This window comes from Talpa occidentalis, unplaced genomic scaffold (assembly GCF_014898055.3).
Source record: "Talpa occidentalis isolate TD23 unplaced genomic scaffold, MPIMG_talOcc4v2.1 talOcc4.5, whole genome shotgun sequence".
Classification (NCBI taxonomy): Eukaryota; Metazoa; Chordata; class Mammalia; order Eulipotyphla; family Talpidae; genus Talpa; species Talpa occidentalis.
Genome location: NW_023604861.1, coordinates 124,888,528 through 124,904,346, shown reverse-complemented (window position 1 = coordinate 124,904,346; position 15,819 = coordinate 124,888,528). Strand labels below are relative to the sequence as shown.

Sequence of the window (15,819 nt, the reverse complement as noted above, 5' to 3'; positions counted from 1 at the left end):
TGCCCCGGAAGCAGTTTGTTGCGGGCCCCTGGACCTCTGACGGAGGTGGTCGGGGTGCGTCGCCATGTTCCTGTCCTTGGTCTCCCGTAAGTGGGGCTAGAGGCAGCGGGCCTGCGGCGAGGGCGGGAGGCCCGGGCAGGAAGGCCCCAGAACAGTGGGGCAGGGGTCTGCGAGCCGGCGGGCAAACGGCTTCTGCGGACCCGCCGGGCCTGCGGGACTACAGCGTCCGGCATGCCCCGCGGCGCGCCTGCCTGCGGGGCCTAGTGGGTACTGGGGGCTCGCGGTGCTGGTTCACAGTTCACTTGCGGCTCGCAGGGACCCTGGGGTTCAGGCAGCAGGAGTTGGGGGTCGTCCCCCGCAGGGGTCTGTCAGCAGAGTCACTGGATACTCGAACTGGGAAAAACTTCAGGAGTTCTGCCCACCGATTTCGAACTCTAAAGATGAAGAAACTACTTCTCGGAGGGGCAGGGCAGCAATCGGCCCTGTTTCATAAGGCTGGGCTGTGAAAGAAGCCCACTGCCTCCCACGCCCGTGCGCTTCCTGCACCAGGCTGGCTTCTCGGTTAGATTTCGTTTTCCTCTTCTATCTGATGTGATGGTCATTGCAGTTTGCATAGGTTAACTTGTCCAACAAGAGGCTTCTCCCAGGGCAAATATTTGCACCTTAAAAGAGGTGGAGCAGATCTTACTCTAGAAAGATGTAAAAAGTAGCCAGTCCAACTGAAATGAGATTATACAAAGCATAGTTTTTAACATCCAGAATTGTGTTGGTTCGATTGGATGTTTCATCTTTCTTCCCTAAAATCCTATCGGGATCCCTAATAGCTGGGGAATAGTTACTTGAGTTATAATCCATGGCTTACTTTATGACTTAAATATTTTTGTTGTTACTGACGTTTATGTGAATTTTGTGTAAGAAAGATAACACATTGATATTTTTCTTTTTTCATCCAACCTTCCCTCTGCAAAAAAGTTGCCAAGAGCAAGTCAAAGTAAGTAAAGGTTCTTTTTTTAAACTTTGTGTTAATTTTTAGTTCAGCTACTGCCTCTACATCCTTATTTCAAACTTAACATTTGGTGTCTGTTTTCTTAAAGTTGATTTGAAGATGACTTGAGTTCTTTTGGCCCCATTGAGACTTTCAAAAAAATACATTTCCAGGGGGTATAACTCAGTAGAGCACTTGACTGCAAAAAATACATTCCCTCCAGCTCAGCAGACCTACTTAAGTGAGTATTCAAAGTACCCTTGCTGTCTTGTTCCTAAAGAAATCATCAGGGGCTCTGTGCTCTCTGGCTTACCACCATATTTGTTTCTTCAAATTGAAGATCAAGGGCTACATATCTGCAACCCATACAGGGATCTATCAGAACAAACTGTGACTTGATTAAACTGCTGAGCTGGTTTTGTAATCTTTTTCATTCATGGTATAAGCATTGCAAACATAGCAAAGATTAAAGATTTCATGCTGTACCAAGTGAGACAATAAATACCAAACTGGTATCTCAAAATCATTTTTGCAGATATTTGCTGAAGATTTTCTTTTTAAAAGTGAAGCTTCCAAAGCGGTCTTTCCTTCTAACCCAAGACATCACAAATCCTTCAGACTAGGTTTTTTGGATTAAAGTTAATGAAAAATGTGTATGTTAGTGTTTTGCTTCCCAATATCATATTGATTCATGTAACTTTTCCCATAATCCATTTGTTAGAACCCTCCACCCCCAAGTTGTGTAGAGGTCTCCTGTGCTTCTGGTTTCCTTAGAGATATTCCCTGATTTTCATGGTCTTCATATCCCCCTTCTGACATTTGTCATACATGTCTTGCCTCATACACCTTGTGGACACAACTGACCTTCCATATTGTACAATTGTGCCTTAAGAATACAGAAGTAGGGCCTTTCTGGGGGCGCAGCGGTTGTGCGCTGGGTTGCGAAGCTGCCTGCAGCCTCTGCAGCACCGGTTTGATCCCTGGCCGCCGTGTGAGGGTCCCACATGGCGCGCAGACCTCTCCTGCCACCCGCTGTTCCCCTCAGCACTGCCTGTTCTGCTCCCCGCGCTGGCTCTGGTGAATTTTCACCCTCCTGCGCTTCTGACTGTACCCAATGCTTGTGTAAATAAATAAATAAATCTTAAAAAAACAAATGAGTAATTCTGTTAACAAAAAAAAAAATATAGATGCAGCCTGATAGAGCCTTGCATTTTCCGTAGGATTTTCTACAGTGTAAACTCTTAGTAGATGTTAAATCTTTGTTGAATGAATGGCTAATTGTTTCTCTAAGCCAGTGAATAAATGTTATATGCCTCCCATGTATGAGGCACTGTGCTGACCTCTGAAAGGGGTGCAAAGATATGTAATGTCTCAGATGCCTCAAATTCATTCTGGAAAGAGATGAGAACTAAAATTGCTTCTACTTAGGGAGACAAGACACATGAAAAAGTAATAAACAGTACAGGTATTAAAGGTTCAGTGAGGCAAAACATCAAGTTTATGCTTTGGATGATTCTTAACTTCATTGAAATATGAAGGAAAACAAGGTTTTTGCAAGTTAACAGTGTAAAAGTTCCAGTCTCTTAATTTTGCCCCTTCCTGGTTTTATGGCTCCTCCCTAGAAGATAGAGCCTTCTGAGACTGCCATCTTTACAGTTTCCTGATAAGCCAGCAAGGGTCACCAGTACATTTGTATTTATCCTCCTCCTGACTTCTGAGAGGTGACTGCCTGAGTCTGCTTTGGCTAGATCATTACTAAGCACTCTGATTATCAAAACTGATTCCCAAATTGTGGTCTATGGAAAGCATAGACTTTGTCTTAGAACTGAACCTTCTTAGGGCCAAATGATGTCCCACAACTATTACTGCTATAGGGTCCTCAAAACGTCCCATTCCGCAAGGCTGATTTTAGTCTATTTACTCAGCTTTTAACAGCTTGCTTTTTAATCTTAGAGTCATTCTGGTGAAAATGATGAGCGAAGCTGGGACAGGTTACACCTTCAACACTAAGAGAAGCCGACTGCGGGAGAAACTAACTCTGTTGCATTATGATCCCATTGGTAAGATTCAGAGACGTCGTTCTAAGATAAATCATATGCTCTCAAGTCCTGTTGCCCTTTCCAGACTGATGCTAAACATCGCTGGCAGTTTTTGTGGCCCTTTTGACATTGTAGCATTCATTCAGCGAGTATGTATTGAATGTTTACTGCTGCCAGTTACTATCCTAGGTGCTGGGTGCTGGGATATAATAGGACACGAGACAGGCTTGGTTTCTGTACTCTCAGTGCTTACAGTCTGATTTGGAAGGAAGGGGGGGGCGCAGAAAACCCAAATTATGCTAAATGCTTTGAGAAAAACAAACAGGGTGTTTGGATAAAGTTGGAGGAGGTGGGTCCCCCCTTTATCCTGTCCTCTACATAGGATAGATCAGGGAAAGCCTCTTTAGGAGGAATTAGTTAACCAAAGAAACAAACCATGTAAAAGAATAGGCTATATTGTACTGGAAACAGAAGAGAATAGTGTCATGAGTAAATATTCTCCTGGGATCCTTTGTCCAATGATGGTCAATAATTAGGTCCAGCTCTAATAAAAGGAGTATGGTGTCTATATATTAGTGCAGGACAGTAGGAAATTTCAATTTCCATTTTGTACCATCTGCTAAAATGCCATCATTTTAGCCTTAGTAGGATAGAAATTTTTGTTCAAGAGAATGAAGTGTTCCCAAGGCCAGATTATTTGCTCACAAACAAGAATCAGCACCAGATAGCCAGCGGTGAAACGTATCTGGTTTTTTTGATTATATGAGCAGATTTATGTAAAATAAGCTAGCCAGCAAATTATTTCAAAACTCTAGGCCATTTTATTTTTATGCTGTTGCTTCTAAACAGTCCCTTTATAATTGCTGCTTAAGGGTTGTACTTGAGCTTATAGGTTGGTGAAGGTATGGCGATTTAGGGAACATGGTGTGCTCAGAGGGCATGAATGCCCTGTGCCCCTTTTTATACCCTGTCCTGTGCATCACTTCCATCTGGCTAGTTCTGAGTTACTCATTGCCTCCAGGTAGATTAGTGTCAGAATTGAATTGTAAGATGGTCAGTTGGTGATCAGAATTGAAACTGGTACCAGATTCTTACTCCCTAAAATTAATCCATGATAGAATGAAAGACAGGGACTTAACCTCATAATCAGCTATTTCATTAAGAACAAGAACATACAGATTCTGGCTTTTGGCCAAGATGGAGTAATAGGGACCCAACTTCACAATTTAGATATCAACAAAGGGATGGCATAGACGACCAAAAGCTTTGATCCCTTAAAGGAAACTAGTTCTTGAATAACCAGACTAAATGGAGAATTGTCTTTGCTTACCTACACAAGTTCTCAAGTCTTCCACTGCCGTGAATTGAATCAATCATAACAAAAGCACTGCTAATCTCCAGGCAGACAAGGGATGTGTGCCAAGGATCTTAGTTGAGCACAAGCAGCTAAAATGTGTGACAAAACAAAGATTGGTACTAAGGACTGTGCTACCCAAAGCCTGGGCCCATAGGCCACTCTGTAGGGACCTGTACTCTGAGATTTCACAGGAGGCTAAACTCTACTCACTGGTACATGGGCTTTGATTGGTTGTTAACTGTTACTTCTGATTTCCATGCCTTCACAGTTTGTACAGAAGGTCTCCCAATCACTGTTCATTATGTTGCATTCATCAGTATCTAATAAAAATAACATCGCCTTTAAAAAAAAGTAAGGAGCCATTTAAAAAGACTCCAAGAAGCATAGTTGTCATCTTAAAATTGCCGGAGTACTTCCTTAACAGAAATAAAATTTCCTTGTTTTTATGGTGTTCAAATTTCTTGCCATTCTGAATCAAAATAAAATAGATAATTCTGGGTTTGTACCTGTCATTAGAATCTGAATTTCAGGATGCTAGCGCCTACGGTTGAACATTAGTGTGATGAAAAGTGCATCTTAGTCCATTTAGGCTGTTAGAACAAAATACCATGGACTTGAGTGACTTACAAACAACAAATTTACTTCTTTGTTCTGGGGCTAAGGGAAATCTTAAGTTCAAGGTGCCAGCATGGTGCTTCATAATGAAGGCCTTCTTTGTTCATAGCCAGTGCTTTCTGTCCTCACATGGTAGAAAGGCAAGCAAGCTATGGGGTCTGTTTTATTTTACTTTACCTTTTTTTGCAGAAGACGAACAAGATTGTGTTACAAATGGGCTACCAGGGTTAGTCATTTATGGGCTTTCTTTTATAAAAGCATTAATCCTACTCTTGAAGGTTCTACTCTTATGACTGAGCACTTCCCAAAGACTCAACCTCCAATGCCATCATCTCTGGAACTTAGGACTTCAGCGTATGAATTTGTGGGGACACAGACATTCAGACCAAAGCAGTATGATATTGGATTGGTGTGGTTGCCCTTCTCCGATTTCCTGGTGCCAGCTAGTAAAAACTTAGTGACTAACTTTATGAGAAAGTAATTGTTTTTCTAGCATTCTGACTCCTTTAGAGTTTTTTTTTTTTTTTAGGACTTTTTGTACAAAATTAATATTGATTGAATAACCATCTATGGTATAAAAATGTATTGGGCTTTTTGTCCATAGTATGGAGGAAGAAAGTGCTAGGAACTAGGAACTTATTTGTCATACTGATTTTAAGTCTTGAGATTGGGAAATGATACACCCATGAAAAGTTCTGACCGTAAGTTCAAAGTGGGAGAAAAGATTCATAGATTAATTTCAAACAGAAGATTAGAACTTGACTGATAAGGAATGGGCTGAGCCTTGACAGTACAACTTTGTAGTTTCTGAAGAAGAGAATGTTCTGGGACAGCAGACTGCCTGGCTTTCTGCCCACCTACTGAGTGCCCTGTAGACTTGTGCTACGTTTGCCTTGGGCCTGCCCCATTGCTCAGGGTACTAAAATAGCATGGCATCTTTCCCTGTAATGAGTAAATAGTTAAAGGGTAATGTTTTATCAGTGTGCTTTATTAAGGATATTGGGTAAGGGATCAGAAAATTGTCAGTTCTTAGAGCATTTCATAACATACTCGATGGCTAGAACTAGCCTCTGTCTTTTCAAACCCTTTTTCCTCCTATAAAACAAGATGCACATTTGCAAGGAGGATTAAAGGCTGAGGCATAAGCTTATTAAAATTTCTTAATGATAAACCTTTATATAATTAAGAAAATGAAAACTTGTCAGTTTTAATTCTTTGGATGACTGAACAAGACAATAAAGACTAATTGAAGCAGAATAGATTTAGGTTAGAACTTGGGAAAGAACTTGACAGATTCATTCTTCTATGAATTAAACTGCAAATATTTTGATAGAAAATGAGTTTGTTTGTGGATAGCACTGTGTCATTTCAACTCGGCACACACTGAGTACTTACTGTGGAGCTGGCAATAACCTGAGGGAGTTTGAGTTATCCCTCATAAGGAAGGAAATTGAAGGAAAACTATTTTCATGACTAAAGAATTTGCATGCATAAAGCCTTGTCTTTATTAGTCACTCCTATTCAGGGTCATTTAGAGTCATTTAGATGATCTCCTGACTGGTTATCAGGGAGATAAAAATCTTTTTTTTAACCCATTTTCTAATTCCATATATTGATAGGAAACCCTGGGGGGAGTATTTTTTGCAGTAAATATTTTCTGATGGGAAACTATTTTGGTTCTTTACTATCATTTTATAATGCTTTGTAGTCTCCTTGGACTTTGAAGGAGCTGCACTGCTTCTATTTAGGTTAAAATATCTCTGCATACAATGTAATATGTGTATTTCACAATGGTCGCAGTGTGACCTTGTGGAGTATCAAGGGTGCCACATTGGCCAGTGGACCTTCACTTGTTTTCCTTACTGTTTTTTTGCAGTCTTCTCTGGTCTCTGACATTGAGGAACTGAGTTTGCAAGTCATCTCCATTCTCATGTCAAGGGAATAGTAAAATAAGAGAAAGGAAAGGCTCATGATCTGCTAAATATTTTTATTAAAATATGGTGATACTTTTTAGTCTTCTATAATCTTTTTTTCCCCCTTCCTACAGTGAGAAAAAGAGTCCTCTTTGTGGAACAGAAAAAAATACGCTCCCTGTAAACAATGGATTGCAAATGAATTTGATTTATAAATGAGAAGACTGAGGGTGGGACACTTTTTCAGAAACTGCAGTGTGTAATAAAAGAAGAGGAAATGGCAAGGCATCACTGCCTCCTGTGATTTGAAGGCCATTGTGAAGTTAAACAATGCAGTGAAAGAAAGTTCTTCATATTAGGACATATATCATTGCATCACATTTATTTATCTTTCTGGATATTTTTATAGCCCTTAATAAAAAATACTAAAATAGCCTGTACTATTGTCTCTCAGTGATGTTTTCCTCTACTATTTGAAATAAAAACAACCACATTACTAAAAAATAGCCATTGTTTCATGTAATAGAAGAAATTTTTCCATGAGACTTGTGCAAGAGTTTCCAGCAGTCTCCTTCTACTTTATAGAAAAGGCAGAGTCATACTCCAGAGTGATCTTAGAAAAGCTCTTGTGTGATAAGATGGTAAGGGTGAACAGGAATAAGAGTGCCCGCTTTTCAACATGGAAGAAACTATGAAAACATGTATTTTGGATTTGTACTTTATATAGTTAGGGGCAAATGCCATTGGTCCATATTCTCAAACTGGTCACTAGGGCAGATTCTAATTTTCTAGAGTGGCTTTGGACTCCCCTATCACTTGGGTTTTGTTTTTGCTATTTTTTAAATGAGAGTCTGTAGTGTATTTTGAGGGGCATGATGGTAATGCACAGCTAACCAGCTTGGAAATTTCACTGATGATCCATAATGTTCAGGTAGGGACTCCTGCCCTACCCAGATCTCTACACTTTTTCTTAAATTACTGTTTCCCACAGATTTCAAAATTGCCCAGTTGTCTCACCAAATTTCTGGCTGAAGATAAAAAGGACCAGCTCATATTTTGAGCACAGCTACTTCATGTCTCACTCTGTGTAAACCACTTACATGGGACAAGGATGGGATGCCCACTGTGGTGACAAGCATTAAGAAACCAGTACTGTCAGGCCTCCCCTGGTGGTGCAGCGGTTGAGTGCTGGGCTGCAAAGCTGCCCATCAGCCTCTGCAGCGCCAGTTCGATTCCCGGCCAGCGAGGGTCCCACATGGCGTGACAGACCTCTCCTGCCGCCCGCTGCTCCCCTCAGCAGTGTACTTCGGTCCTTCTGCCTGCTCTGTTCCCTGCTCTGGCTCTGGTGAATTCTCTCACCCTCCCGTGCTTCTGACTGTACCCAGTGCTTGTATAAATAATTAAATCTTAAAAAAAAAAAAAAAGTCCCCACGGCGCAGTCTCTGACTGGAGGAAATTGAATTAGATATAGAAAATTGTTGAGTTTTAGAGGCTTGTGGTATTATAGTCATTTTGTGGCATCTTTTGTTAAAGCTCTGGTTCAAAGCAGTAATAGGTGAGGTTCAGGCTATTTTTAGGTTGAAACTATACAGAATGGTCTCTAGTTATATGAAAAACCCATTGCCTGTTCCTAGCTAAGACCAGTGTAAAGGGTCTGTGATGTGCATGAATCACCTTTAAAAATTTTTTTTAATGTGGCTTAAAAAATGACTGTCTATTCAGCACATGGGTTGAATGGAGTCCACAGGTGGTGTTTACATTTTTTAAGTCAGTTGCTGATACTTTAAAAGACTTCAGTAAACACTCGAACTTCAGATTTTTTTTGCAAAACCAGAAGTTTTGTAACACTAAAGCTGAATGTCATCTTTCTTAGGAATTGCCTGAGTGATCCAATACATCTGCCCCCTCTTATTTAACATTCATTGACTCTAGACACTTCAACCCTTGCTTTATAGTATATGGGTGGCATTCATGGCCTGTTGGCATACAGTTTACTCGTTTCTGAAATGGTGATGTTTGTCCTGGTGGTTGAATCCATTCTGGCTGCATGAAAAGCAAAGAAATGAAAGCTTGAGGATGACTTAGTAAGTCAACAATACTTGCAAAGAAAGGAGAGAGTAACATTTTATTGTAAGCTGCTGGTTCAGAGTGAATACCTACAAGAATATTTTATTTCCAGGTGTATGTATGTGTGTGTGTATATATATATATATATATATATATACACACACACATATATATATATGTATTGAAGTTACCAGCAATCAAAACAGATTAAGTGGCAGGTCTTTTTTGTATGGGTAAGATGACTGTGTTCCTGCAGCCTGGACGCTGACTGCTGCGATGAAATTGGATCTCTTGAGCATTTCTTCCAAGGACAGATTTGGGAAGTAAGCCAGGTAAAAGGCCAAAGCTCCCACAAAGCTGTCACCAGCACCCTGTAATTAAAAGTACAGATGTGGACATAAGCATGTAGTCATCTGTTGCCTAGACAGTATTGTAAAAATATGTAAATACATACACACTTTTAAGAATAGTTTCAAATTCATAAGATACAAGGATAGCACAGAGAATTTCCATATACTCCACACCCAGTTCTCTAAACACATTACTGTCACAATTAATGAAATCACAGCGATCATTATTAACTTTATGCCATACTTTATGGTGTATGGTTAATGTCCTTTTTCTAGACATGTTCCAGGATCATCCAGTAGGCAGTGAGGTTCTTTGTCATTTTTTTTTTAGTCACCTTGATAGTCTTGAGGACTGGTCAAATATTTTGTAGAATGTATCTCAGTTGGGGTGTCTTTTTTTTCTCATGGTTAGACTATAGTTGAATGGTTTTGGGGAGGAAGACCACAGAGGTGAAGTGTCCTCATCACGTCAAGGTTACATATTCTCAATGCAATTTATCACTGATTTTAATCCCAATCACTTGGCTAAGGTGATCTTTGTTGGCGTTCTCTGCTGTAAAGTTACTCTGCTCCCCAATTTCACACTGTACTGGAAGCAAGTCACAAAGCATGATCCAACTTAACAGTGTGGGGAGTTGTGATCTACTTTCCTGAGGGTGGAATTGTAAATCATTTGGGATTATTCTCTGGGAGATTTGATTCTTCTCCCTCATTCAGTCACTTATCAGTATGAACTCCTACCAGATTTCTTTCCATTTTTCTCAAGCTCCAAAGGTCCAAGTTGGTGAAGGTCACACAGGGCTCCATGGGAACAGAAAAACAGCCTGTTGACTCTGCCTTCAGGCAGGGCAGTAGTACTTAGTCCTATATCCGTCTAACAAATGTGCTTCAAATAATTTAAATGTGATTTATAGTGTCCTTGAAAAATCATTTTGGTATTCTAAACCGTTTTCAGGGTCATTTCCCAATTTTTCCCAGTTTGCTGGTTTCTTAGACCTGAGAGCTTTCCCCACAAATCTTCAGGCTACATTTGAGCCTTTATAAAGGGCCGTGGTGTGCAAGATTGTTTCAGTTGCAGTCAAGTATTTAATAAATTATGTGGCCAGCACAGTGATAAACACTACAAAAGGAGTAAAACCCACTGCAGCTTAAATATGAAATAGTGATTTATAAATGCTGCTGGAATTTAAGCGCTTGAAGAAAACCTTTAAGAAGGGAGTCCTTGCAGAATGAGAAGGGAGGCCTCAAAGAACAAAGACCCTGGAGGAGGAAGTGAGCTCATGAAGTTAATGGCTTTAAGGAGAATGATATTTCCCCCTGTTTACCCAGACAGAGCAGTCAACATCAAACTTGTCACACAGTAATGCAGGTGTGAATTCAACACTTTCCTTCCCCCATGAGCATTTCTGGAATGCCTTAAACGTGTCTGCAGGAAACGACGGAGAGACAGACGTGTTCCCTGCTGTCCCTTGGTGTATGGCATAGCAGTGTGATAAGAAAGGTCTGAAACAGGAATTACGAGCTGGATGAAGTGTATATTATGAAAACATGGAGCGTGTCACAAGACATAAAGTGATGGCAACCTCCAAGATTCTAAGTCTGCATTCCTTCCTACAAAATTAGATAAAGGCTTAAAATGTAAGAAATAAAACAATAATAAAACAATAACATAATATGAAAATTTATTATGAAAATTTAGATGAATATTTGTATAACCCCAAGCAAGAAAACCATAAGCAAAATCTAACCCAAAGGACTTGATGAGAAAAAAACAGGTTTTAATTTTATAAAAACGTTTAAAAAGTTAAATGTCCAAAGACACTGTAAGTAAAGTCAAATGAAGAAAAACAGGTTTGGTGAAAATTCTTCCAATACACATGACATATTCCTAATACTCAATAGCTTCAAATTGCTCAAAAAGACAAATCCAGGATAAAAATAGGCAAAATACAGACAAGCAATTTCAAAAAAGGAAATGTAAATAAATGGTCAATGAACAAACATGGAAAGATGCTCAATTACTAGCAAAGAAAATGCAATTAAAATAATAAATTTTAACTATCAGATTGATAAAATAGTAAGATTGTTAGAGCAGTGAAGGTGGAGAGGGTGAAGTTACTCTTGAGTACTGCCAGTGCAAGACTCTCACATTCCTGTCCAGTAAAATGAGAAACGTGTATGTCCCTTGACTCAGCAATCCTGCCTCGGGAAATTCCCACTGAAGCTCCTTCATACATATGCAAAGATGCTTGTTGCTGCATCGTTTCCAAAGGCAAAGCACTGGAGATACTGTGACTATTTAGCCAATAGGAGAATGGATCAATTAACCTTGATAGATTTTCTTATAATGGAAAGCATGCAGTTATTCATAAAAAAAGGTTAGCAATACATGCACATAAGTGGAGACTGGAGAAATTTCTCCATTAGGTAAAGCCAAAAACTCTGTATGCTGGGGAAGCAGGGTTGGGGTGGGGGGAGGGGGACTGGGAGACGAAACAGTGGAAGCACAGGTGGAGGGAATTCTTTCGAGCACCTCACAGAAAGCAGTTTTGCACACTCTTGTTGGCTAGGAGTGTATTGGATATAGATAAGATTTTAAAGAAAGTTTAAAAACGCTTGCACGAATGTGTGAAAAGACTATTTCGAAATCACTTAAACTGCTTCCCACTCTAGCCAAAGCCAGAGAAGTGATGCTGGGTGGAGGTGTGAGTGCTGGAATCACTATTTAGGCGATGGTGATTTTCACAACTTGATTTCCCTGTACTCATTGTGTTGGTCGACATGGCAGAGTAAGTCCTTCTGGTATTAAAAAGAGGAGGTTTCCCCGTAAAGAAAACTCTAGTGAAGCTAGATGACTTCACTGGAACATTCTACCAAATGTTAAGAGTGAATACGAATTCTACAGAAATTCTTTCAGAAAACAGAAGGTCAAGAAAATGCTTTCCAAAAAATTTCATAAAGCCAGCGTTACTGCAACACCAGAATCAGACAATGACACTACAGGGGGAAAAAACCAAAACGACACATCATTGCCCTCAAGAAGTAGAAAAACACTTTGAAATTTTTTGGCAAGTAGGGCTTATTCCAGGAAAGAAAAATAAATGTAATTCACTATATTAAAATCCTTATGATAATTTCAATATAAGTAGAAAAAGCATTTGAAAAATTCTATCTCGGGCCTCCCCGGTGGCGTAGCGGTTGAACACTGGGTTGCGAGGCTGTCCGCAGCTTCTGCAGCGCCGGTTCAATCCCCGGCTGCTCCCCGGCCACCAGAGGAGGGTCCCGCATGGTGCGCAGATCTCTCCTGCCACCCGCTGCTCCTCTCAGCAGTGTACTTTGGTCCTTCTGCCTGCTCTGCTCCCCACTCTGGCTCTGGTGAATTCTCTCACCCTCCCGCGCTTCTGACTGTACCCAGTGCTTGTATAAATAAATAAATAAATCTTTGGGGGGGGAAAAAAAAAAGAAAAATTCTATCTCATAATAAAATTCAGCAAATTTGGAAGAGAAGATAAAATCTGATAATCTTGATAAAGAGCATTTATGCGAAATCTACAATTAACATTATACTTAGAAAGCTCCCTCCCTTATTTTGAGAACAAATTAAGGATGACTGCTTTCATTTCTATTTAATAGCATACTGGATTGCCTACCTAGTGCAATAATATAAGGAAAAAAGAAGAAAGGCATTCAAAATTGAAAGACAGAAATAAGAATTTTTCTTTGCAGACAGTATAATCTCCTATGTAGAAAATCCTAAGAAATCCAGCAAAAAACTTATTACTAATAGTTATTAAGGTAACAGGATACAAGTTCAATATTCTAAAAAGCAAACAAAAAATTAATAATTCTATATGCTCTACTTGTAATTAATAAAAAATGAAAATGGTGAAAGCAATACCATTTATACTAACATCAAAAATATAAAATATTTTGAGTTAAACTTATACACTCAGTATGGTAAGAGAGAATTTAAAGAAAAATAAGTGTTGAAATAAGCTACAATCATGAACTGGAAACTCAATGTTGTTAAAGATATCAATTCTCCCTAAACTGATATGTAGATTCAATGCAAGTCCAATAAAAATTGCAGCTGGCAATTTTTAGAAGTTGGCAAACTGATTCTAAAATATATTTGGAAATTCAAAGGACCCAAAATAGACAAAACAAGTTTGAAAAAGAACAAAATTGAAGATGTAAATTATCTGATTTCAAGACTTACCATAAGATACAGTAATCAAACAGTGGGATATTGAGGTAAAATTAGACCTGTAGATCACTCGAACAGAGAAAAAAGTCTAGAAATAGATCCACACATATAAAGCCAATTTATTTTTAATAAGATAATTCGATGGAAAAGGGGACAGTCTTTTTATGAATGGTACTGAGCCAAGGGGCTGTCCTCACACAAAAACAGGACCTTTACCTACCACCATCCACAAAAAATAACTCCACATGGGTCACAGATCTAAGTGTAACAGTTAAAACAACAAAATATCTAGAAGAAAACAGAGGAGAATCTTTGTAACCTAGTGTTAAGCATGAAACATTAAAAAAAAAAGCAGATAAATTGGATGTGATTAGAATTAAAAACTTCTGTCCTTCAATAGAATATCAACAGACAAGTCACAGACTGAGAGAAAATATTTGGAAAACATACCTGATAAAGGACATGTCTAATTCAATTAACGCAACCCACTAAGAAACAACCTACTAAAAATGGGCAAAGTATCTGAACAGAGATTTCATCCAAGATCTATAGAGAGCAAACAAGCATACAGCCAGATGCTCCAAAGTTGAGTAATGTCATCACACACGAAGGAAATGCAAATTCAAGACATGATGAGATAATGCAACACCACACATTCATTAGAAAGACTAAAGTTAGGGCCTCCCTGGTGGCGCAGTGGTTGAGCGCTGGCTTGCGAAGCAGCACAGCCTCAGCGCCAGTTCGATTCCCGGCCACTGGGTGAGGGTCCCACATGGCGCGCAGACCTCTCCTGCCTCCCACTGCCCCCCTCAGCAGTGTACTTCATCCTTCTGCCTGTTCTGCTCCCTGCTCTGGTTCTGGTGAATTCTTTCACCCTCCCACACTTCTGACTGTACCCAGTGCTTGTATAAATAAATAATAAATAAATCTTTAAAAAAAAAAAACTGAAGCTACTACCTTTTGGAGTAGATGTAGAGCAATTGGGATTCATGGTTTGTGGGGAGGAAAAAATGATGGACACTTTAGAAAATAACTTGGCAGTTTATAGTAGTCAATATATACTTAACCATATTCTCCAGCAATTCTACTCCTAGGTATTTATGTATCTCAGGGAAATGAAAACACAGATCCACAAAAAACCAAAATGTTCAAGTTTATAGCAGCATTATTTATAATGGCTCCAAACTGGAAATAATCCAGATGTCCTTGATTTGATGAATGTGTAAATAAATGTGGTACGTCCATATAATGGAATAATATTTAGCAGTAAAAAGGAAAGACCTGCTACTATGGATGAATCTCAGAAACATTCTAAGTGCAAGAAGCTACGCACAAAAGACTGTACCATATTGTATGATTTTATTTATATGAAATTCTAGGACAAGTACAAGGATAGCAACAGACAGCCAGGGGCTGGAGAACATGAGCTGCACAGGGTTGCACAGGGAGCTTTCTGGGGTGAATAGAAAGTTCTATATTGTGATTGTCGTGGTGGTTAAATGCACACTCCACAAAAACTCTTTGAATCATACAGTTAACATGGGCATGATCTTATATATGAAACTGTATCTTGAAAAAGTTGATTTTTTTTTTTTTTAAAGGTTGTGATGTGGAGGGAATTAAGTCATGCAGGAGTATAAGGTTTGAAAACTTTGGCAGTGTCTCCTAAGTGCCCTGGGCCTACTGCTGGTTCACTCTAAAGTGCATGGTTGGGGTAATTAATAAGACTTAATGTGGGCCAGACTTAATTAAATGTTATGATTGGCATATTGGAACTATTTGTTCTTACACAGAGGTGGAATTAAGGCTCTCAGTTTTCCACTAAAAATGTTTCTTTCTCCTGACAGTACAGGCTTTGAAATCAGAAAGATCTGTATTTGAATCTTGGTTTCCCCACTGTTTTTGTGACATTTGGGAAAATTAATGTAAGCTCTCTGACTTAGAAATTTTTAACTTAAATTTCTTATAAATACAAGTGAAACGATGAACATCTCCTGCAAAGCACAGGGCGCAGGTGAATATGTCATTCCCTATTTCTTAGTCTTCTACCCAAAATCAATCAATAGAACTAACACCTGCTACTACTTCTCATCCCTTACAGCAGTCCCTCGAACCCTTGCTCTCTGCACACCCTCTGCTCAGCCCACGCATGTTCTTCGGACACTGGTTCTCTCCAGGCCTTTCTCCCACTCGGGCTGTTTGGTCAAGTCCCCTTTGCTCAGTGTCTAGTCTGAAAGGCACTGGTTGCTCTGGTCTTAACCTTTTTACACTTGTCTGCAAAATCCC

At 39.5% G+C, this 15,819-nt stretch overlaps 2 protein-coding genes across 2 annotated transcripts in view; one reads left to right on the top strand and one right to left on the bottom strand.

Annotated features, from left to right (window-relative positions):
• On the top strand, nt 1–7,341 carry MRPL33 (mitochondrial ribosomal protein L33). Its single transcript, XM_037528306.2, has 4 exons — nt 1–86; nt 973–991; nt 2,939–3,045; nt 7,044–7,341. Exons 1-4 carry the CDS (start codon nt 65–67, stop codon nt 7,091–7,093), a joined length of 198 nt encoding a protein of 65 aa, XP_037384203.1. The 5' UTR covers nt 1–64; the 3' UTR covers nt 7,094–7,341.
• A 1,659-nt stretch (nt 7,342–9,000) lies between these two features.
• The window catches only part of RBKS (ribokinase), a 69,508-nt gene continuing 62,689 nt past the window's right edge, over nt 9,001–15,819 (bottom strand). The window contains exon 8 of the mRNA XM_037528304.2: nt 9,001–9,347. Coding sequence (XP_037384201.1) covers nt 9,174–9,347 — 174 coding nt within the window. The 3' untranslated portion in view covers nt 9,001–9,173. The remainder of the gene's footprint in view (nt 9,348–15,819) is intronic.

Coding starts and splice junctions, on each gene's coding strand:
- MRPL33 (XM_037528306.2), top strand. CDS start 65: ATGTTCCTGTCCTTGGTCTCCC. Junction 3,046..7,043: donor GTTGCATTATGATCCCATTG/GTAAGATTCAGA, acceptor CCCTTCCTACAG/TGAGAAAAAGAGTCCTCTTT.